This window comes from Filicampus tigris, chromosome 14 (genome assembly GCF_054856515.1).
Source record: "Filicampus tigris isolate MCC_2025a chromosome 14, RoL_Ftig_1.0, whole genome shotgun sequence".
Lineage (NCBI taxonomy): Eukaryota > Metazoa > Chordata > Actinopteri > Syngnathiformes > Syngnathidae > Filicampus > Filicampus tigris.
Window position 1 is genome coordinate 14132501 of NC_141230.1, and position 25000 is coordinate 14157500.

The following is a 25000-nucleotide window of genomic DNA, read 5'->3' on the forward strand; positions in this document are numbered from 1 at the left end:
GAGCTCTGACTTGCAAGTGTTGACAGTCAACCCCATTGGTTCACATTAGTCCGACATCTGCCCCACACGGTGCCTCTTGGAGGTCACAATCTGATGAGGCCAGCAAAACCAAACGTCCTCATCTGCATAGAGCAGAGATGCTAACCTCAGGCCCCCAACCTGGACCATCGCCAGCTCCTGATGGCACTTTGAGAATTAACATTAAACAACAAGTCATGTTCAGATGCCTTGCCAAGAATACAAAATGTGCTCTTATACATAAATGGCATAGTTTAAAAGCACTTACTATGTACAAAAGTGAACTTTATTTGGGGTCGATCAGAGGAACTTCAAATAGTGGCAGGTGTGTGCTGACTCACATTTAACATGAGTTTGAATGTTATTGGTTAATTCTGAGCACACCCACATCCCCAGTTATAAGAGGATGTGGACAAGAGTGAACATTTTATATACACTGTAGCTAGCTAGCTAAACAGAGATATTTTATATCCACTATAGCTAGCTAGCTAGCTAGCTAGATAGATAGAGCGACAGATCGACAGATAGAAAGAATAAGAAAAATTTCATCACTCACTGGTTCATGATTTAAAGTAAGTACTGCCACAATCTAATGAGATCAGATACCAGCCTTGCATCAAAAAGCTGCTAGAAATGATTTAGTACTGTCACTAAACCCAAACACAGCATTTATGAGCGGTAATGGTTGTGCATAAAATTCAAAAAGTGGAGAGCGGGGACAGCTGAGTCAGTATTAACAATGACATTTTATGCACGGCCATTGGACTAATTGTCGATGTTAATGCGGCAAAGAATGAAACACAACGGCGTGTGGATGCTAGTGTAGTGAAATACTGCAACTAAAAATTGGACAGTACAATAGTATGTCTTAGGGCTCGAGCACCAGTGTAAAAGTCCTCTTAAAATCTCTTTATCGTTCTTCTTCTGTTGAATGAATCACATATTTGGGGTCTTAAATTGTGCCAAAATGCACCAATTTTGGCAAATGTCTCTAAAAAATATACATATGTTAGGAGTTTTTAACACCAACTGCTAAAACTCACTCAAATTTAGTTCACGTCTATCATGACAAGATGCATGGAAATATTTCAAGGACCCATGCATGTAATTGAACAGGAAGTTGGTAATTTTGGATCAAAACTGCTGCTTTGGGCAAATGTTAGGGCTCACACACGTGTCCTCAATAGGCAGAGCATAGTGTCAACTTTGGTGATCATTTTTAGGATTCTTCATGAAAAAGGAAGTACAAGGGCCTGTTCGACTGCTTGCAGCTATAATTGACATTGTTTTCAAACAAAACAAGTGAGTAGAAAAGTGAAGATGTTTGAAACTAATAAACACGCAGAGTCTTGAGAAACTACTTAAACAGATTACTTTGCATTTTTCTATTGATGGTGTGCAAATGTGGTATTCCTCAAGCATAATGAACCATTTGCATACAGGATGCACAAAATGAATGGTCTTTTGTTGCTGCCGACTTATCTGACACGGCTCATGAGTTTGCAGACTTACAGTAGGTCGATATGGAGGAATCCATACCCTGTACCATATCATGCTGATATTATTACCAGCTTACGGGAAGCAACACATTGCATTCTGGCAGATTCTTTGAACTGCTAAAGGATTAATCCAAAGAAAGAGTCTGTGTCAATCTCTGCCATTCTGCACAATGATAATGTTAAGATGAATAAAGCAGGCCAAGATGATGGTATGTTTAACATAACAAAGGGGTTTTGCTTTCCATTGCTTCTCATGCTCTGGAAAACCTTGACTTCATTCAGTCTGCAGTCTGTGGTAGTCAGTCTGCTATAAGCCTGTCTTTTATTATTTGCCTTGTTCTTTAAGCTGCTCTGGGCTTCTCTCTATTTCTTAACCCCCACAGCATATTTTCGGCCTCGTCTATCCTCTCTATTTCCTTGTTGGATTTTCTTCCTTACACTCTATTTCTTATCTCTCAAAGTCTGCTGGTCGTCTCAGGATTGGGGTTTGCAACTACTCAAATATTTTTATTGCTAAGTCTTATTAGGATTTGTAAGGTGATGATATACTGTCAGTTGAAAACTATTTGAAGGCTATGATTGTTATTGGGTTAGGATTAAAAGAGTAGCATATTCTCGGAGAAATGAGCATTACTCAAAGCCATACAGTGCAAAAGCCTTTGGAATCACTAAAACTTATTTTTTAGTTTCGTAATGACCACATGTCATACAGTTGATTCCAAAATGATTCAGTTAAGTCACGTTATGCATCCATCCATCCGTTTTCCATCGCAGGGATGGACAGGAAACCAGTTGAGGGTGGAATCAGACTTTCACGTGAAGTCAGCTGGGATAGGATCCGGCTCACGGGTGGCCATTAAAATAGAAGGATAGTGTATTTGTTCCTGGAATGATAGTATCAATAATGGCTGATGTGAAAAAGATAAAAAAAAGAACAGCAAAGTTACTTTGAGAAAGGATGGCAATACAACTGTGCCCGCGTTGGCTGGAAGCTCACAGTACAAGACATGAGTGGGTGTTGGTTTTCCATTAATGAATTTACATGAGGTAATAGGGCCTGCTTGCCAGACAGAATGTAATTCCCATTTTCAGAATGTGATCCGTAACGAGTCTGACCTCTGACAAGTGGACCGTTCACAGATGCGCGGAGAAAAAGAGAGCGGGAGTGACCTTAGAAGAAAAAAAGAGAATGATCTCTTACTAAATTTCAGAAACATTAATTTAAAAAGGCTTTCATATGAGAAAAGGAAGCGATGGAGAAAAGATTAAATAGTTTCATGCATTGATAATATCCCATATTTTGTATCAGAGAGAGAAAGGACGGACCCAAGGCGGAGAGATCAACAAATTGTCTAAGGCCTGGTATATCTTCTTAATTTCACAGACCCTCATTTACAGGCATTTTCATAGAAAAGAGGGGAGATTAAATTGCTCCATGCATTGAAAATGTCACTTTTTTTGTAAGAGAGAGAGGAAGGAGATAGAGGGCATGAACTTGGCGGTCTTTCAGTCCGCAATTCTGCTTATTTCATTTCATTGTAAGACTGCTTCCAAAGCCATTTCTCTGTTCATCACCTCACGTTCAATTTTCACTCCACCTAAAAGGAAAATATAACATACTATATTGATTTGTGGTGACATTTAAGAGTTTTGCTTGCATCAACAAATTACTAAATAAATGAATACATATTGTCTGGGTAACTAAAACACACCACAGCTGACTTGTCTGTGCTGTACAACCCAGTTGTTGTCCAAAACAACACTTCAATCAATCAATCAATCAATCACATTGTTGTGCTGTATGACGTGTTTCTCTATTACATGCAACACGGGCAGCTTTGTGTATCTTAAATCAGTTCCACCAATGCCTATCAGTGCTGATATTGCATTGGGTTGAAATGAGCCCCCAACATACCCAAACCAGTTTGATAAATGGAAACTCGCTGTAAGACTGTGTATCATGAGATGTACCAGCATGTGTACATGTCATCGTGCGGCCTATAATAAGGAATTGAAGGACGCAACATTTATGTTAGTCAACTATAATGTGATGAAAGTCAAGTCACCTTGTTGGCGCCACATTTCTCTGCTCTACAGAGCGTTGTAGTCCGGCGACGGCAGCAGACAGGCGAGTTTAAAGTCTCCTGTCAATTGGCTGATTGGAAGACGAGCTGCCGAAAACACGTGATCAGCGATAGCTATAGCCAACTTAATGCGGAGTAGTAAAACCGCCTCGTCGATTAAGCGGCTCAACAACTACAATAATGAGGCCACCTTGAGCTAAACGAGAGATAAATACACGCTACGCAGCAGTGTTGTCACACGAGTGTGTAACTGTAACACGAGCAAGCAGCAGGGAGAGATGAGAAACAAACTTCACCAACTGATGTTTACATTTTCGCATTTGGGCCAAATGTAACTGACAGTGAGAGCGCACCAAAACAAAACAGCTAGTGGTGGATGCAAATAATACTCATCACTATAACATGCGCAATGATGTAGTATCAGGTTTTGTTTACGTTGATGCTAAAGAGAACATCGGAGTGCATATAAAGAATCTGTTTTCATGGTTGCCATGAACTTTCTTCAGGGTTTTATTCAACCCAAGCCTGATTATGTTTTCCTTACATAATACCCCAGACATGATGGGCTGTATAATGTGTTATGATAATGCATTGTATAATAATGTTGTGAGCTGCATGAATGAATTGAAAACAAAGTAAAAATGTTGGTTTACAACGTCACATCTCAAGGCACTACTGTAGAAATTCCACAGCTTGTGGCATCCGTTCTGTCCAGGTATAAAACTTCTCTGTTTCAGATTAAACGTACTTAAGTGTAGTTTTGATGTAAAAAAAAAAAAAAAAAAAAAAAAGAAGAAACAAGCACATAAATTGATAAACTGAAAAACATTTACACAGGTGCACATTTTTTTCTTCATCACAAAAGCAGATGTCACATGCGAATGCAAAGATCATCCGTGAAATGATGGAATACACACATGCAAACACTCATGCTGTGTGCCTATTACGTTTCCGGAGCTGTCAGATGAATTCCCTGCCTGTTATACACACATAATTAGCTTTCAAAGTACTACTCTGTGAATAGTATCAATTATTTTCTTTCACTTCAGTTTCCTCCTCGAAGTCAGGTGGATTTATTCACATTTTCTGATATGACAGTGTGTTAATTGAGCCATTAACTGGAGGTGTGAACGAGAGACGGAGACAAAAAAAACTCTTTGCTTAGATTCACAAGTGTGTGCATCTGCTCCTTCAAAGGTGTTTTGTATTCCATTCAGATGACACCTGTTAATTAATAACAGCCTGTTATTTCCACGTGCTTTTCTTCCCTTCGAAAACAACTTTAATGGTGTTTGTAACAAAGAGAGAAGTTATGCTAGCCACCGAATATTACATTTGCAGTTTGCTTGTTAAAAGGTGATATCCACCGTGTTAAAGTTCATCTGGAAATGTTATATTGTTGCTGCGGATTCACCATGCTTCATGCCAATTAATTACCCCACTGTAACGATCAATGAACCTTCTGTGTTTATTACAATCCCTAATGAAACTTGCTCCACAATAATTGGAATAGGATAGATGGAACAGTTCATGATCCAAAAGCATACCACAATATGTGTCAATTATGGTGCGCAGTGAAATAATATAATGGTAATGATCATTAGAATTCAGTTTGTACTGAAGGCAAAATAGGTACAGAAACAACATGTGAAACCGTAGATATGTTTTCCATTGTTGTTGCTGTACCTCCTCTTCATCGCTCCTCTTCATCGCAACGCTTCTGGCCATTTCCGGCAAGATGCACTGCAACCTGCTTGAGGACGTTGCCTTCCCTCACACAAATGTTCATTATAACTGCGAAATGTTCATTTCACACAGCACAGCCCTGCATGAACAATAGGTACTGTGAAAGGACCTTATACACCACCAACCACTTGTGAACTGTCACATTGAGAGCTGTTTTTAATACAGTGGTGCCTTCAGGTACGAGTGGCACAACGTTTTTGAGATAAGAGCTGACGTTTGGCCGATTTTGGGGAAGTTTTGAGAACGCCGTGAGGTGGCAGTAAACTCAACACAACTCAACTCACTTTACAATGAGCAGCGGTTTGGCATATAGTGAAATATTCTTCAGAAAAAGAGGCATTAAGCTGTTTAATGCCACTCCCAGTGGAAATTTACCACCAGTAAGCATAAAACAAATAATTACACGTCTATTTAAAGAGGAAATCAACCCAAACATATATTTTTCTGACCAATCACAGCTCAGCTTCAGAAAACAGGTGAGCCGTGATTGGTCGTTACCTGATCCTGAGTAGTTGTGATGTCATTTTCAGTCGACAGAAGTAACAAAATGGCCGCCCCCGGAGATGGCTAAAAATGAGTGAATTAACTCTTATTTCACAAACACAATATTTATCACAATGCCTTGTTTCAACTAGTGGGCTTGGATAGAACATATTCTTGAAAAAATATGTTTAGGGTGACTTCTACTTTAAATCAACCACATAACTTTGCCTTACAGGCCACTAGCTTGATGCTAACACATAAATAGAAACTCTATAGTTGGGCTCATGAATAGCATCCATGTGGCGGTTTTATAAGCTTCAAGCAATTGATATTTGAACACATGCGAAAAACAACAAAAACAATGAATATAATAGCAGCTTACTAAAACACTTACAGTACTTGTGAAACTCTTTTTCATTTCTGTCTGCATGACTGTCTTGTACTGCTCCCTGGTGTCAAAGTTGCATACACCAGAAGGCGCCCTAATGAATGAATCATGATGCACAAACTGTTCAGTTCTGTACATTCTATGTAATTATGTTATTACAATATGTTTTTATAAAATACCAGAAGCACCACTGTATTTCCGTTGCTTCAATTAGTCCAAAAATTTAACAGCCTACAAGTTGGTGCATATGTGTCACTGGCAATTCTGGAGTGTGACTGATCAAATCTCCCTGCTGAGATGGTATCGATCTGTCTATTTCTGTGACCGACACATGGCTCCGCTCAACACCATACCCGTCTGCAGGCTTTTGGAAAAATCTTTCAGGGACCTGTCATATGTTGGCACACTAGGGCAGATTGTTTTAAGTCGGTCACGTTTTTTGTCAATTTAATGCATTGTAGGGCCTGTACCTGTTGTACTTGTACACGTCTGCCTCAACTGTGTGTATTTTGCATGTTCTCCCCCATGTTCGCATGCATACTTTGGCTACTTAATTGAAGCCTCTGAATGGGTGTGAGCACAAGTGTGAATGGTTGTTTGTCTCGATGTGCCCTGTAATTGGCTGGCGATCTGGGTGGACACGCCCAAATTCAGCTGGGAAAAGCTCCAGCTCACCCGCGACCCTATGAGGACAGGCGCTATATAACATGGATGGTTGGTTTAACAACCATATGCAGTCAAAGTCTGTGATTTTACCATCCATGTGTTCAGTCTGTATCGGTCAATTTTCCGCTCTCCCATTGCGCATAGCATGTTCTTCCCGACGCACTGATTTATTTGTCAAGGTCTCGATAGATCAGGCCCACCAGCAGGGCGCATTCACATTTGCTCGATACCGCTGACAATGGGACTTTTTCATGTGGAGAAGCAATGGCAAGGAAGAGAGTATGATTGACCATTTAGTTGCACTAGGTCTGAATGCATATGGATTTATGCCTGTCATAAAAAACATACTAAAAGTAAGGCAAAAAAGCTTTCTTGGCACTAATCCGATGAGTTCTCTAAATGTATTCAAGTGCAACCGATCAGTTAGAAGATATTCAAACCAAGTTCCCAAAGATGAGAAACTATTCAAATTCTTCATCCATATTCACTCTAACTCACTCGAAAATAAATGTGGAAATCCTTGGTTTTTTTCCCTCTGAGTTCATCTTTTAATTACAATTTAAGCATTCTAGGTCAGATGTCTTTTATATTCCATAGGATACTTATCCTGATGTAAATCGTCGTTGGTGAATGCAATGGGCTTGAGTCAAATACCGTAATCACTTCTGTAGAGGATCCGAATAATCAGTCAACAAAAGGGTTTATAACCGAAACTGATGCTCATTATAATGCATGAAAGAAATATGAAAACTAAACAAGACTGGCGCACACAGAGAAACTTTCTTCAGTTCATTAAACCATTTCCAAATATTCACATCTCAAATCATTATTCAAGTGTACTCCTAATTTTCTAATTTTAAGCAAAGAAAGAGGTAAATTATGCATGTGTGTATTACAGACCTTTTCCCTTGTGGTTCATTAGAAGCAATGGAATTCAGTGACCCAGAAACTAAACCTAGTCCAAATCAATTAGTAGTAGACATACACATGGATATTTGAGCGGCTAATTACAAAGGCAGACTCCGCCTCCCAAGGAGAGGTTTAAGCTTTGAAGATCCGTCAAATTGTGTATGATGTTATGCTAAGTAGAATAATTTGGTTGGCTTCAGTGGTTTCATCTGTGTGAGGTGACAGTAGAGATGATTAACAAGGGGAGGGGGAGAGATTTCAGAGCGGTTTGCAAGGGTCGCACGGCAAATATTAGTAGAGGTCTTGTTACTTTGGTGGAAAAAATAAAACATTTGAAAAAACTTTACAGAGTTCACCAATCAAGTGTCACTTACCAGACAAAACAAAACTCATTGCAGAATTGCATGGCTTGTGTGAAACTACCATCGACTATTTTGGTGATTTTGGGGCAGGGGTGGGGTAATAGTGGAGGGTAGATTAATCCAAATATCGATAATATCGATGACGGCATTGGTAATAATGAGAGTGCAATCAATAGTTGAGTTTCTCTCCTCTATATTCATACCATAGAAATGTGCTATTAAAATGAATACATTTAATGGGATTTCAACAAATGTATTAGTAGAATACAGATGAAAGTCATTAAATATAAACATGTTTTGTGTTAACTGTGTATTTAAACTATATCAAGTCACCTAAAAAAAATATCATCATAGATACTAGTATTTTTTTTACACATGGGTGAATCTAGGACTTGTGCTACAAAATTTTGTCTAATGTGTAAATGTGTGCTGGTATGACAATAAAATTCCTTGACTTTTTGAAAAACTTTCATGATAATTAAGTATTTTTTATTTACCAATAAACATTCCCCACATCCTCTTCTGATTTTGCTTTGTTTATTTTGCGGGTAACAATCCGAAGGAAAAAAGGCACAAAATCACTTCAAGGTCATGAAAATTCTTCCAGATTTTGCAATTACCCAATGAGAAACCTTGATTAGTAAAAAGAATGGGTATATATGTGGATGATACCGGTATCGGATCGATACCAAACCTTGCAGTATTGCACATCACTACGGGTTTCACCCTGGACTGGTTGCGAGCAGGGGCGGAGCCATGGGTGGGCCTGGGTGTGCACAGGCCCACCCAGATTGACAGACTGCCCAACCAGTGAGATTCATTAAAAAATATATACCTTTAAATTTTTTTGTAAATTATTATTAAATTGTTTTTGAATTTGTGTTTCATTGTGTTTATTTTATTGAATATTAAGAACGGCATAATTGCGGTTGTCTAAGGAAGATCTGAACTTCATATTATTCACTTTGTCATTTTATTTGAATATACGATTTGCCGGGACAGGAAGACTGTGCTCATTAAGAGAAAAATTTAGGCCCACCCTGATTTTTCCAGGCCCACCCATTAGCCACATTCCGGCTCCGCCCCTGGTTGCGAGCTGATCAATCGACCTGCAATCAACCAACCAACCAACCACCCAACCAAACAAACAACCAATCACACTTACACCTGTACATGTTTTGGATTGTGTGACGCCAGAGTACCTGGAGAAAACCCATGCAGGAAACATGCAGACACTACTAACGCAGGCCAGAGTTGGGATTCGAACCCGAAACCTCCGAAATGGGAGGTAGACTTGGTAACCACAATTTCACCATGCTGCGAGCCATAATAAATCGAAAAGTGTTATATCAGGCTGATATATTTAAACATTTCCACGGGAAGTTGAAATAAAAAAATCTAACAAACAATGAAAATTATACTAACATGGAATTCAGAATTTGCCGTACTGTCCCTTTAAGAAAGTAGCAGGCAGCCTTTCTGTGGAAGCGCTGGTCAGGAACTGGCCAGCAGGAGCGACGCTTGGGAAGGAATTCCAAAAACTTTCCCCAAGTATTTACCTCTCTGTTACACAACGTTTCCAGTTCGTCCGATGGTAAAACTACGTGAAATCAAGTGACGCTCGGCGATGAAGTGGATGTCACCGACCCTACGGCCTTGAGAAAGGAAACATGAGAGGGGGGCAAAACTTGTGGAATGATGCCTGAGCGACTGCACGCCTCCCTACAAAGTTCAGCTAAGGTAGCTAACGTGAGCTAGCTCAGGAGTGGGGCTGCTGAATCGGATGCGAAAGTTTTGAAATAACGCGAAACTCCACTTTTCTAGCATGTTCCCTTCGACGAGGTGACGGGGAGAGCAACAGTTACCCTTATATGTGTTGTGCTTATAACGGAATGCTGCCGTGCCGGGCTTGTTACGTTGGCGCTGCTAGTTTCCAGTTACGTTACGAAGCTAATATATTTAGCTAAGTGACAGCAGATGATACCAACATCTGCCAAGGCAACTTCAGAGAACACTGGACAGTATTGTGCAGTGAAATGTCACCATAATAACCTGCACTGCACACAAAGTAACTGTGGGGCTTTGTCTGCTACCAATCAATATGTGAAGGTTGAACAGGTAACTAATGGAGATTGAAGAGTGTAGTGCAGTGCTTCCTGAACTTTATTGAGCCATGGCACCCACTTTGCTTTAGAAAAATGACTTGACCTTAACAAATTCAACTATTCATATGCGGGAAATGCGTTATGGGAGAATGAATTCAAGTTTGAACTTTTTGGCCATAATTCCAAACGGTATGTTTGGCGCAAACGCAACATTGCCTAACATCATACCTACAGTGAAACATGGTGGTATAGTATTTTACTTTGGGGCTGCTTTTCTTAAATTGAAACTGCGGTGTTACACAAGGGAGGAATTATGAACAGTTCAACGTTGCAGTTGTACAAAACCATCAGGTTTCTGCTAGAAACCCCCCAAAATGTGAGGAAGCCCCGACTGGAACATCTGAAATTTATTTGGGGTTAATCAGAGAATGGTGACAGGTGGTTTCCATTTAACATGGGGTTGAATTTGATTGGTTAATTCTGAACACAGCCCCATCCCTGTTGTGAGAAAGTGTACACACTCTTGAGTTACAAGTTTAATTTGCAGCGTGGCTATGCTTGTTACTCAAACCACTCCAAATAATCCTTTGCCATTGGAATGAATGGAAACTCAATGAATCCCGTCCAGCCGCCACCAAAAATCCCAGCACAAATGTTTATGATATATTTTGTAATGAGACATTAGCACTCTATAATATTGTACTCTATTAAAACAGAGCAATGCCATAAAGAATGTTAATAAGTAAACCAGTTTTTGACATGTTTTGTTTCAATTTCGTTGTGCTACAGTTTTAGTTCTTCACAGAGGATAAATAATACATGCCTGTGAGTATTATTTTACATGTGTTGTTGCACCGTTTGTGTTAAAATAGCCTAGCTCAACGGGTCATGACACCACCACACAAATGCTATTTGTTAGCCCTACCATGGCGTTTACCATTATGTCTTTATGCATACTTTATAGCTACGTTATGTGTTTGTTTTAAATACAAGTCTGTGTTTTCAGTTTAGTTTGAGTGTAAACTTCAACTGGGAGTGGCAGTAAACAACTTGAAGCCTCTTTTTGAAGAATTGCTTTTCTTCCAACTGCTGCTTATTGTGAAGTAAGCTGAATTCACTGCCACCATGGGGCGTTCGTCCCCAAAAAAAAAAAAAAAAAAAAAAGAGATCTAAAAACTGCGCCACTTTTCAGATGTTAATTTTTGCTTATCTCAAGAATCTCCATTGATTTGTACAGTTAGGTTATAGGTCACATTAATGGTAGAAAAAGTTTTGAAATGACTTATCTTGGTCTCTCTCTTTTTTTTTTTAATTTAACACCACTAAAATCTTTAATTTGAACAGGGGTGTGTAAACGTTTTACATCCCCCGTATATTTGAAGCCGTTTAACATTAACCTGTGGCTTTAAAAGTCATGGTTCCCATTTTAGACAGCAACCACAGTGTTTGTCAGAAGTACTGTTTAGTGATAACTTTCTCATTAGCCCAGGTAGTTTTGCTCAGCATTTGTGGTTCTATTTACACCACGACTCACTGACTTTCTCTTTCACTCGCTGTGTGTTTGCTTCCTTCAGGTTTCCAGCCTCCCGTTCTACTCCTCTGCAGTTTTATCAACTACGACACAGCTTTCCTGCCATCACCCAAAACCTCAGGGAAGAGTCCCACAATGAAAGTAACGGTGACATTTGGGCAGACAGGTGTGGTGGTGCCTTGTAAAGAGGGATGGACTGTGAGAGACCTCATCCAACAAGCCACCCAGAGATACAGAAAACTCCTGGAACAGGTACAGTCAACTAGGAACTTGCTCACTGTATTATTTTAAGCATATACAGTCATGAAATTTAACAACTGCTCTAAATAAATTCCTTTGAACGGGGAAAACACAGGTTCCTCTTTGTGACTGCAAAGCTTCTCTTAACTCTATTTATTATACGATTTATTTTATTTATTTCAGTAGTTCAGTTAAAAAGAGAAACTTATAGTGTAACGGATTCATTAAACATACACGAAAAATACTTTTTAGAATCTAATTTCTTTACAAGATATCATTTCGATTGATTTAATGTTTTGAGATGGTGAATTTCAGGTTTTTGTTCGCTGTCACAGTAGTCATTGAAATTATATAAAAAAGACATTTAAATTTGTAATGTTTCACTCTGTGTGTGGTTAATCTATACAGTACATGAGCTTCACCGTTTGAATAGAGCCACTGACATAAATCACGTTTTCCTCAATATTCCAAAATGTGGCCAAATTACATTACGAGTGACAGCAAAGTGCAACACTCTACACTACACGCAAATAGAAAAATATTCCAGTAACCTCCCTTTAAAATGTTGTTCAACTGTAAACGTCTGATGCCTGTAATGAGAATAAAGTAATACTTTTAGTACAGGACCGTAAATCACTGACTTCATTTGTTGAAGTAATTGACATGAGTTCCTCTGCATTATCCACAATAACTTCCGTTTTCAGCATCTGGTTGCATGTGTTACTTCACTTTATTGTTTTGACTTGTCAAAGCAATGAAATCTTGCAGGCTGTAATTAGATTGAAAAGACGAACAGAAAGACTGACTTTGTTAGACCAGTGCGAGGTATAATTGCGTTAAAGCCGCAATATAAAATTTATTCATCCTTAAATTTGCATACATAAAGTGAAGTGGAAGAATGCTTGCGTGCAAACATCAAAGTAAAAATGTTTGAATGTAAATGAGGAGTGATTCAATTACCAAAATATGTGATGCATGCCTTTGTTCTGTGATCTACCTGCACATTGTGCCTCGACCCAGCTTGACTGACCCATAACACAGTGGTGAGCTATGGTACATGCTTGTGGTGAATGGGATGAAATATGACCAAAAATATTCTTTATGACAGCAGAGATGAATGGGTCACTTTAGTGTCTTGCAGGAGTGTGTATTGTAGGAGATGGGATGGACTCTGTTAGGTCACTCACCTGATGTTTCTCCTTGACTCATATGTCTACAGTTGTCATCTAGTACATGTACAGCAACAGAAATAATACTGTGTGAGCAATTACTAGCTCGGAATAATAACTCAGAATTACCCTTTTTTCCATACCAAACAAACCAAACGATATGTATGACAGACATAAAAATATCCTTAGCAAAAACAAAATGGCGGCCTCCAGTTCTGAAGCATATTTTCCCGCCGAAAATAGCAAGACTTTTCTCATGTACAGTAGCTGTAATGCAAAATGATATCCGAGCAATTTCTGCCATACACGTATTTAGTTATTTTGGTGTTAACTCATTCACATTCATTTTTGCGAAGTGGAATACAACCGTTACATTTGTAAAGTATATTTTTCAACGTGTAAGTGTGCAACAGGGCCTTGTCCAGCTTGCCTGTGAAAATCAGGTTTGTAAACAACTGTAACCCTGTAATGGCGGCTTCACATCGCTTTTAAATCGTGATCAGCACAACCTCGGGTAGTGACTAAGGGGGCAATCTCATCTTGTCACGTCAATTATGAGGAGAGAAATGTCAACATGTATAGTTTAAAAAGTACTACATGTCGCAATAGCTAATGGAAAGTGTTGTGAGGAAAAAAAGTGAATGAGGAACGCTATGAAAAAAAAAATCCAGTTTTTAGTTTGAGGTATCAAAAGTAATTAGTGCCAAAGTCAGTGTTCCGCTTGACATTCTTTTCACATTTCTTTCACAAAAAGCTTGTTTTCTCCGCTTTGTGGTCAGAGACTGGAGTTTTTGGGCAACCCATGCTTTACTTCTGATTACTAAGAAATATAATAAGGTAGAAAAGAGGTTCAGTGCTTATATTGTCGTCGAAAACAATAGTGAGTCTTGACAGATCAGTGAAAATGCCCAAAAATCAGCTGGCAACATGGAAACTCTGATTTGAAAACGGCTGGCAGTGAATTAGTTCATGACTAAATAACTAAATAAATCATTACCCAACAATATGTGTGTCACACACACAAATAGAGTCCTAACAATTTCTCATTGGCCTTGAGCTATTACAAATTCAGTGTTTATTGATTTCAAACACTCCAACGAGAGGTCCAATGGGCTGAACATGCAGACACTACTAAGGCAGGCCAGAGTTGGGATTCTGAAATTACATTGCAGCCATCATATTTATTGTCAGTTTTATGATAATAACAATTTTTATAAACTACAGAAATGCTTACGGAAATAGCTTTTTTATGAAGCAACATAACTTTCAGAATACTTGGAGTCCACAACCCCCTCTGACCCTCCGAAGCCATATAATTATTAAAATCTTTGTCATATTTAATACCGTCAAAGGACCCTATGATTTCCACATCGGAAAGTCTTTGCCAAAGCCACAGAGGTCCAGCTCGCCATAATTGCTGCATGAAAAATTGAACGCATATCTGATTTGAATTGCGATGCGCCAGGCAGGAGGCTGCTTGACTCGTTTCCACTTAAGTTGTGGTTCGGTGTAAAATGCAAATGTCTCCCTCCTGTGATTCCTTCATGACTGTTGTTGATTCCCAGTCCTACTCTCAGGGCAGCAATCCTGCTCATCCCATCAGACGACCAAATCTCCTCAGTGACCTCTTAAATACCAGCTGTTATTCAAACAACACATCAAATTCAAACGTATGGCTTCATGGCCTCAGTTGGCCTCGAGAGTGAGTCCATGCAGTTTGTTGCTTGTCTTCTGCTGTTTTAGCCTCTTCATGTCTTTGCACCTATCTAATACCGTCCCATGTGTTTTGCCCTATCATCCTATTTATCATCCTTTCTCTTTGGCTAGTGCAGACTTCATTTTCTACATAGCCTTAAAGCTTGTTCCCCCACCACCACCCCATTTGAACTCTGATTCTGATTCATTCTTAAATACTACTTGGGAAGATAACAGTGTGCCATGTCTAATGGGAGATAATAACCCCGTTCATTTTTAGGTCCCTAATGTGGATGGGCATTTCACTTAATTTGACTATGGAGTTAATTTATAATCAAGTAATTAATTGATATTTTTACTATTTCCAAATATTCAGAACTTTTGTTTTGATGTAACTGAGTGCGGTATAAAGCTGTCCCACAAGTAGGAAAGGAAATCAACCACTAATTAAACTCTAATGACTTAGGATATAAACACACAAACACTGACAAGACACTAGGCCTTTTTCACAATGCTTTGCTTCCAGACTCCCCCAACATTACTGAAGTGTAAATTTTAAGTCTGTGTGGCATCTTGAAGCTGAAGAAAATCCATGGCCAGAAGCTGAGGCAGCCGAGCCATTAACCCATTAAGGACGGGAGCACATAACCGCATTTCTACCATTAAAGCCGGGAGCGCTGTTGCGTGTTTCTCCCTTTAAAGCCGGGAGAGCGTATACGTCATTTTCTTTTTCTAATCGAAATCTCGGTCTCTCAGCCAATGAAATGCATCAAAATATACATGTGACGGTGTCGTGAGTTGTCGGAAGATAAACAGAATTTTTTTCGAGCAGTAATGGAGGCACAGTCGATCGCGGGAGCTCTGATTATAAATCACGGCAGTGATATAGACAAGACACTCGTGGACTTTAAAGCCGTGAAACCATCCGAACGTGATGTATGGTTAAGATATATGTTCGTAGACAATGACGATTTCAACGTCTTTGTAAGAGGACACAGCATGGTAATTACCACTCGATTTTTAAAAATCAATTGCATCTTCGATTGAAACAGTAAAGATGAATAAACTCGGCCTTTGTGAAAGCCATGCGTCTAAGGTCTCAAATTCTTTTGGAATTATGTTCCTATCTGCTACAGGGGCTGAGATATTAATTATTTTGTTGGCGGCGAAAGGTTTTCAAGGGTGACTCGATAGACGACCGTAGGTTTTAGAGAGATGTCTCATGAGGTTCTTCAGGCTTTAATGGGTTAAGCGAATGTGTTAACCGCTAACGAAACCTGTCAACAGTATAACACCAGTTGTCTAAATATCATTTGTGTTAAAGTGAACACCAACCCAGCACTAAAACAACATGTGGACTGTAATATAAGAGATCCTGTGTTGCCATCACAAGCACAGCTTTGCAATGAAAGTGATGTTACAACTCCAGTGTTAACTTGATCCACCTGTACCGCAATTGACATCTGATGAAAATAAAAGCAGCATGACACATTTGTGTAATATTTAAATAATGTTTCCTGCAGGCTTCAATTTTCAGTGCTTCTGAACACTACTTGGCAGTTCTACTCTGAGGGTGTTTTTTTGTTAAATAATTTATGATGCAGCCGTAATTTTATATCCTCATACATTTTTAAAACCTTACAGTATAATTTACTTTTTAAAAAATTCTTTATAAATGATTAGGCCTGATCAGTGTAGACTGATTGTGTGTTCCTTTTTTGGCTTTCCTTCACGGCATCCACATTGTAGCTATACTGTAAATGTTCCCACAGATGGACGTTCTCCAGGTGTGTTTTGCTGCAGCTGTTATTAATGACGTCGCTGTCTCTTGTATTGATTAAATCTTAGGGACTAGTTTTCTCCCTGTCTTGGTGAAGGTGATGCCTTATTAAGCACATGCACAGTCTGTGTTGGCAGGATTTTTGCAGCGTTTTTGTCTGCTGTACAAAAAGTTAATTTAGAATTTCACCTTTAAGTGGCTCATACCTTGTTGAGGTTTCGGCATTTTCAACTTGTGTAATTTTCTGTCATCTCACCTTCATCCCTCCAAAGCATTCATTATCTTTATTTTTGTTTCTCTTTTTTTTCCCCTCTTATTTTCCCTGCTGTATTATGATCTGTAGTTTGTTTCTTTATCTCTGTTCTGTGCATGTGTTTGTGTGTGGATGCACTGTCCATGCTTTAATCCCTCCCGGTGCTATGCAAATCATATTTTTCTAAAGAGTCGCTGAGACAGCTCGCTTGTTGTTTGTCTATATCCACGACATCTGCTTCTGTGATTCATCATACTTCAGAGTATTTTTTGCTAGATCCCAAATATCCCCCCAATGCTTCCAAACATTTACTGTCTTCCTACTAGGTTGTTAGTCACTCTCACCTCAAGGATGTAAAGGCAACTTTGCTTTTGCTTTTGGACATTTGAATGCAATTGAATAATAAATAACATAAACTTGCTTTTAAAAAAAAACAATGGCATGCTGAATGATTGCTGGACAGGTGGTGGAAGTACTGTAAATGTTGTTATAAATGCAGAAGCATTAGTGAGTCAATTCATTCCACTTTTGAAACAGCAGAGATGATGAATGTTAAGAGTTTTATGCCTTTAGATGAAAAATTGGCTAGAAGGTGCGGGCGGAAGAGAGAATTGTTTTTTCTGGGGAGTTGCCAGGAAGTTCAGTGCTTGTTGGCACACTTCTTAATTACCCCCATCCAACAGATAAAATGGTGGTTGTGTACTATTAGAGGCTTTTATCTATCTGGCTTAGCTTTTGCTAAGGCGTTGCCCAATTTCAGTGGCCTGAAAGTATATCTACACATTTAGTTTACATATATTAGAATGTACAGTAACTACCGGTGTTCTCAATGTGTTAAGTTTAGAAACAAACTGCTAAATCATTTGTGATCTAATTGCTTTTTTTGGTGTTTCATTTTTTTTTCTTAATCTTAAGGTGTAAGGGTCATATAAGTGTAAAGATCCTGGCCTATGTAGGACTAACATCATTAGTTAGAGGAAGAAGCATTTTTTGTGGCGGTCTATAATGGTGACAGAATATAATGGTGACAATCTAAGATTTTACACAATAACAATTCAAGCTTTTTTAGTCTTCCTCTATCCCACAGTAAAGTTTGAAGTTTGATCTAAAACTGAATGACAACTCACCATGTGGTGCTGGAAAAGATCAGCTGTCTGATGAGCAATGGTGAATTAATGGTCACCATGTCTTTTTCCGACCTCATATCCCTCGTTACTTTGCCTTGATTTTCACAGAAGACACGCTTTGTCAAAGATAGGTTGTGTGACGGTTAAACTCCATTTAGCAAGATTTACTTGAGACATCTTCGTATTTATTAGGGCAGCTGAGAGGTTCTGTTATACAGTTGTGAGGTCGACTTGCTCTCAGAACATCCTTTGTCTCAGGGGTTTTATGAAAACCACAGATTTAATGAACCACAGCCACGTAACATTTTGATTCATACATGCTCCTTGGTTATTCATGATTTATGTGTGTGCAGATTTATGTGTGTGCAGGTGAGTGTACGATATTTGCCAGTTTGTGTGTATGTTTTTTAACAACCAACTATGTGTAGATGGCTGTCCGGTGCAGCGTCTCTGTCATCAATCACAGAACTAACGCTGCGGATAAAAGGAGTGAGGAGGCAGTGAGAACAGTTCAGGATGTACAGTTAAAGTAGTTGTAATCTGTTGTAGGTGTCCAGCAAACGATGTCAAATATCTGAGTGAAGAAACAATAGTGAGAAGCACGGAATAGGAGAGTTGAGGATGGAAATACACAAATGTTTGCTCACATAGTTTTTGATATAGAATTTTTAGTAAACAAGATCCAGTTAAGATATGCCAAGTTGATCAGACTCCTACCCCAAAAGACATGGCTGTAAGAAAAAACAAGGAATATCAACTGACTTTTATCATAAGGGGATTGCAACTGTCATCCATCCAGCCATCCATCTATCCATTTTCATTACTGTTTATCAACTGTGATGTGTTTCCAGTTGTCAAGGTAGCCTTTCCCTTTTGACTTGATTTGAGAAGAATTACCAGTCAATCACACGGGAAAAAAAATCCACAATAAAGAGTTATTTTCTATTCATCAGGTTGTGTAATCTTCTTGTGTCAACTATATTGCCTCTCTTTTTGAAGCTAATGTAGAACAATTTTTTTTTTTTTTTTTTTTGTGTCATCATTGATCCCGGAGAATATTGGAAAATGGATCTACATGGATTACACTTCTGAACAATTCAACTTGAAATTGTGTCTTACATATGAGTACATGAAGACTGTATGTGGAACAATTCTATGCAAGTTGCATGGTGTTGACATGCATGCATTTTGTCATTTGTTGAATAGGAAGGGGAATTTGTGGTTCTGACACACCATGTTGAGTACTGCGATGGAGGGATTCTGGACCCTGATGATATACTTAGTGATCTTGTGGAGGACAAGGACAAGGTAAGAACTTTTTTTTGGGCTCGTAAATGCTAAATGGGCTGTCACTTGTATAGCGCTTTTCTACCTTTGCTACTCAAAGCGCTTCACACTACATCATTTACCTACTGATGACGCAGCATGACGCAGGATAGTGTGGATTTTGGGGAACCGCAAACAAACATTTAACGTTTCAGTCATAATGGACGAATTTGACAATGCAGCTTAAAGGTAAAAAAAAAAAAATGTTTACTTGACATGTTTATGTTTATCTGTTTGAATTACTTGAAACTTCGACATACACTACAGTAATCTTTCATTTCAAATTTTACATACCTGTTGTTTGGAAGTTGCTTGAAAATTGCTGTTTTGTGCAATACATTTTAATAGTAGTAGCATTCTTTACTATTTTGTATTTATTGGTAAGAAAGCAACTTCCTGCTAGAATGCCTTTTTCCATGGGCATAAGTTACCTGTTCGGCAACAGTTATATTGAAATCTACTCACTAAAACAGATACAGCAATACACTGTACACTCTACTAGGGTTGGGCGGTATGGACAAAAGTTTGTATCTTGATATTCTTGCCAAATAGTCTCTAATGATACGATTTCTATAGATTCAGTGAAAACTAAGCTTTTTTCTTTTTTTTTTTTAAGAAAAAGAAAAATGTCACTACAAAAGGATGTGGAAAGTAGTTTTTAATTATAGCGTACTGACTTCTTTGAAAAAGCAATATGAACATGTTCACGGAACATATTAACTCGAAATTAAGTCCCTTATTAATTTAGACTTCCATATATTACAATCTAGCATACTACTATATATGTAATGTGTAAGCGGTGCCCTATACTTGTTTTTGTAGCTACATTACAGCCTTATCAGCAAAATTCAAATGTAAAGGTCGAACTTGCCTTTTGCTTCAAAGGGGAAGTCAACCCAAACATATTTTTTTCCAGAATATGTTCTATGCAGGCCCACTAGTTGAAGTACGGAATACTGATTAATATTGCGTTTGTGGAATATAAGTTAAGCAGAAAAATGCACCCACTTTTATCCACTTCTGTCGACTGACAAAATGAGTGACAAAATGGCCGCCCCCTGAGCTAGCTAAAAACGGGTGGATTTCTCATATTCCACAAACGCAATATTAATCAGAATGCTGTATTTAGACTGGTGGGCCTGCATAGAACATATTCTGGAAAAAATATATATGTTTGGGTTGACTGGGTTGACAATTCACTTCTGGGCACTCACCCAATCTATATAAAAGCCAATCTTCCCCTCAGAAGTGTGTAATTTTCTTTTCTTCTTCGATGTTTTATCATATCATACTTTGAGCAAATGATCTTTCCTAAGCCTTTATTCAGTGATGAACAAGGTTGCATTTACTGTTGTCTTCAGGATTTATTCAGTGATTTCTACTGTCACTAGAATTCATTAGCATTTTTTTGTAGCTTCTCTCATTACCTTTAAATAAGACTTAAGCTTAGTCGTACAGTAGCTCTCAGCGCACACCGGTAGCTATAATTTATATAATGGCTCTCCTCACACTATAATTCCACTCGTACTGCCTTTGCCTTTAGGGTATTGTTTTTTTTCTTCTTTACTCCCTCTCCCCTTGCTACACCTCAGACCGAAACTCTCGCACTTTAGTTTACTTTGGAAATTTGCTATCAGCTCCTTTTTTATAGAAGGCGACATTCCAAAAGGGACTCATTGTTTTACATTCCAGCTCTAGCGTGTTTTAGTTTCCCCTTCCACACAGCTCCGTACTCTTCACATGCTTCCGAAGCAAAGCACTTTGTCACTGTGCTCTTCTTATCTCTTTTTACGTTAATTCACCTAATTTCCAACCATCCTGATAAATAGTTATTTTGCCCTTTAAGACTAAACATGTTCATGCTCAACATTTGATTAGAGTTTGGCAAATGTTAAATCTTCTCATGAAATAACATGACCAAATGACCAGTTTTCCTCTGAAACTACAGAATCAATATTACAGGCTATCCTAATCTCCAGCCCGAGTAAAACTCTCCGTTCGCAAAACAATTGTTAGGGAAGCTTATAAAATAGCAATCCATTTATTTGCCTCTTCCACTAACACTTCCAATTCTATCACCTCAAACTTCACTTTGCACATATGGTTCAACACTCAGCGCTACCTAAAGCGCAAACCCCTCTTTTAAGTAGACTGGTCTCCACTACTTTTCTACTGTTACCAACAATGCACATAATCTTTTAGAGCGAGTAAACACGCAATTTAGTAACTTAGATCTTAGTAAACGATCACTATCTTGCTGTAAATCACACACATGCTCACCAACAGCACACTGTTACAGCAAACAAGCAATATAGCGACCGCAATTTGGGATCCTAGTAAATTAGACCCTTAATATTATTCAATACAGTATTTTGTCCATTTAGATTTGCCTAAGCATGTCAATGCTTATATCTCTTGATCCTCTATAGGGCTGGGCCACATCAGCGTAAAAGCAGTCTCATTATCTGCGTGCACTTGCACACATAATGCATCTCTGTGTTACCACCACATATTTTGAATTAAGGGCACCCACTGGGCCATTTTCATTTATTATATGACATGTCGATCTTGCACGCTGTGACTTTTTTTTTTGCATCTATTGGTGCGCATTGATAACTTGTTAGCGCTCTGTGAGGTGACGTGTGCGCTGTTAGTCACAATTAGCACGTAATTGTGTACTCACCTTGCAAAGTGCAAGATGACTATACAGTAATAAGCATGCAAGGCTCAGATATTAGCTACTGACGACATGTGGTCTGAAAGCATTTCATTTGCATGTTGCACAAATATTGCAGCTTGTGAATTGCATTTTGTGTTAACTGTTACTTTTTGTCATTGCTATTTCCTAATGATCCTGTGATGCTATTTTGAGTCCATGTGGACCACCTCTAGCTATGACTACTAAATACTACATACAAAGACAAAACATTCTTTCCTGAGTGCAGATTACCTCTCTCATAGCAGGTAGATTCACAGATGTTTATTTTTCTAGAGTGTAATATCAGCTTGCTAACGTTAAGTGAATGAACGTGAAAGACAAACACGCTCTAAGGTTTCTGTCACACACCCAATGTGTGGCTATGCAAACAGTTTCTTGGTCACCTTTGCCATCTCGCCCCTCCGTGTGAAGTGGCCAGGCGGTAAGAATAATATTGACCTTGGATCAAAGAAAGCAGTGTACCTTCTTGCTTTCACACATTGGAATGGTTTCATTTACAGAGAATCATAGTGCGTTGTATGAACTGCGAACATTCTTACACGTTATTTTGTGTACGTTTGTTGTGGCCTTCAATTCTTTATTTTTTAATTTTTTTTAAAAGCTTTTTTTCAAGGCTAAATTATACCTTGTCCTTGTGTCGTGAATATGTTTAAAAACACACAACTACCATTTGAAGACATTTTCTCAACCAAACAACACTGGTAAAATAATAAAAATGAATCATCATTAAAAATGACTACTTTGTAATGTACTTCTCTTCAGTGAGTGTGCACCTAATATTGTCCTTTACAGGAATCAGTGTTCTGTGTAATCTCTCTGTGAATGCTACCTTTGTCATTTGATGCATCTTGACAGTTTTTCCATTCCATCATTTGGATGTCCAACTGTAGTTGGGCGTCCTTGTTCATGGGGTTAGGCATGTATGTGACTGGAGAAGGGGTTAGGTGTTAGTCCTTGAGAAGGACAGAGGGGCCATAAATGATCTTCTATTTCACTCACTGACATCATTTATTAGCAGAATTGTGAATTCTGTTTGATGGGGCAATGGTGTCATTTGTAAACTGCATTTCAGTGACTCATTTATCAGTCTACATTGGCAGTACATGTATTTACAGAGCTCCTACCTACAGTGACGCATGCTGTGATTTATCACATCAGTTGTTCTTTGTTACTAATTAATTCAAAACGAGAGTTCCCCCATACTGCTGGTTTTTAGACTCCAAATTTTAGAGCATTTTGACTCTAAAATTTAGAGCATTTTGACTGATCTTTCAAGACGGAATATGTTCTTCTGTGACAATATAACACCGAAACCACCAAAAGAAAGAGTAGACACTCTTCTTTCGCCTGGAAAAAAAGGTATTCTAACTTTATCTGTTCTCTAGTAATCAGTATTAGAACATGGATTGGTTCACCAAAAACAGTTTCTATTCAAAAAGCAGAGAAAATTAGCTTTTGGGGAAAAGCAGGCCAGTGACTTTGGCGCTCATGTTTTGTGCTTACGCGACACGTCAAACTTGATGGCAAAATAATTTATTTAGCAGTAATTTATTTAGACAAGTCGAGTTTCACCCTCTAATCTTTTTCCTCACATACAACGCTGTGCTGAGCTCAAATCCAAAGCGATGCAATGCCGCCATATACAGGGATTGGTAAATTATTAGTGGTTTACAAACCTGAATTTCACAGACAAGCTGGGTGAGATCCTCTTCCGTGCCTACTCGTTGAAAAACATGTTTGACAAATATATTCATCGATGTCAGTAGATGTTTGAATTCCAAATATAAATGTCCCTGGCAGTGAATGAGTTAAGCAAATTCCTAACAAAATGTTTCACATAATAAGGAATGTTACAGTATAATAAAATACATGTTTTGCAATGCATTGATCGGGCTTGGATTTTTGTAGTTCTTAGATGAGATAATCACATCAGTCAGTCTTCAAATTTGTTCTTTCAAGCAAAAATGAAAAATATTTTGTTGTTGTCTGTGCTCTGCCAAGTTCAGAACTACAGGTTTTAGTTTTTGCTACCTCAATGTCCTGTGATATTTGCTGCATGGATTATGTTTGTCACCAGAAACTTGGCTACTTAATTATCCTGAGACATCAGCACCGAGACTGAGCACACAACAAGGACATCACACAAACGCACAATGATCTTCAAAACAAGCCGTGAGCTATTTGAATCACGTTATTTGTTCACCCTACAAATAATTTGTCAATGACAGCTTCAGAGCAAGTTGGTTTGTATTTTTATGACTTGCTCATTAACCTCAGGCCTGTATCATGACTGACAGATGGGTTAATGATATAAATGACGAGTTCTTTGTCATCTTCCCGAACAAACCCCACTTTCAGATACTTCATTACAAGAATTAATCATCACGATGAATCCATGAGGACATGGGCTTCAACATAAAAACAATTTGCACAAATACACACTCACACACATGTATTTCCCCATTTCATGCATCCCTCAATTATGGGTGGACCTCAGGTGCAGCTGTGTTTCCTTAATTAAGAGTTAAGGTCCATGAAGAGTAGAGGCTTCATCGTTTATTATACTCATAATTAACCGTTTCCTTTTCACCCTATCAGCTTCTCACTCCGTTTCATTTCAATCACCCGATTAACCCCTTCTCCTTATCACTTAAAATCAATCTCCCATAGCTTGCTGATTGGCTCCTTCTTGCTGTCACCTTGGACCCATCGCACACACACACTGTCAATATATAGCCCACATTTGACTCTATTTCACTATCTCCTCCTCACTTCTTTAATTACCTGCGTCCCAGTGTGTTTCATTTCATTCACACCAGCAATTAACCCCTTTTTCCTCTTGCCCCCTCCTGCTTCGTCTTCTCATATGCTCTTACAAATTGCACCTATTTGTCTCATTC

At 38.6% G+C, this 25000-nt stretch overlaps 1 protein-coding gene across 2 annotated transcripts in view; it reads left to right on the forward strand.

Annotated features, from left to right (window-relative positions):
* The first annotated feature begins 9651 nt into the window (after positions 1-9651).
* LOC147136472 (partitioning defective 3 homolog B-like) overlaps positions 9652-25000 on the forward strand; it is a 125086-nt gene continuing 109737 nt past the window's right edge. For both annotated transcript variants that reach the window (XM_086052186.1, XM_086052187.1), the window contains exons 1-3: positions 9652-9895; positions 11835-12043; positions 19262-19363. In XM_086052186.1, the coding sequence (XP_085908312.1) occupies positions 11927-12043; positions 19262-19363 (219 nt within the window). In that variant the 5' untranslated portion in view covers positions 9652-9895; positions 11835-11926. The remainder of the gene's footprint in view (positions 9896-11834; positions 12044-19261; positions 19364-25000) is intronic.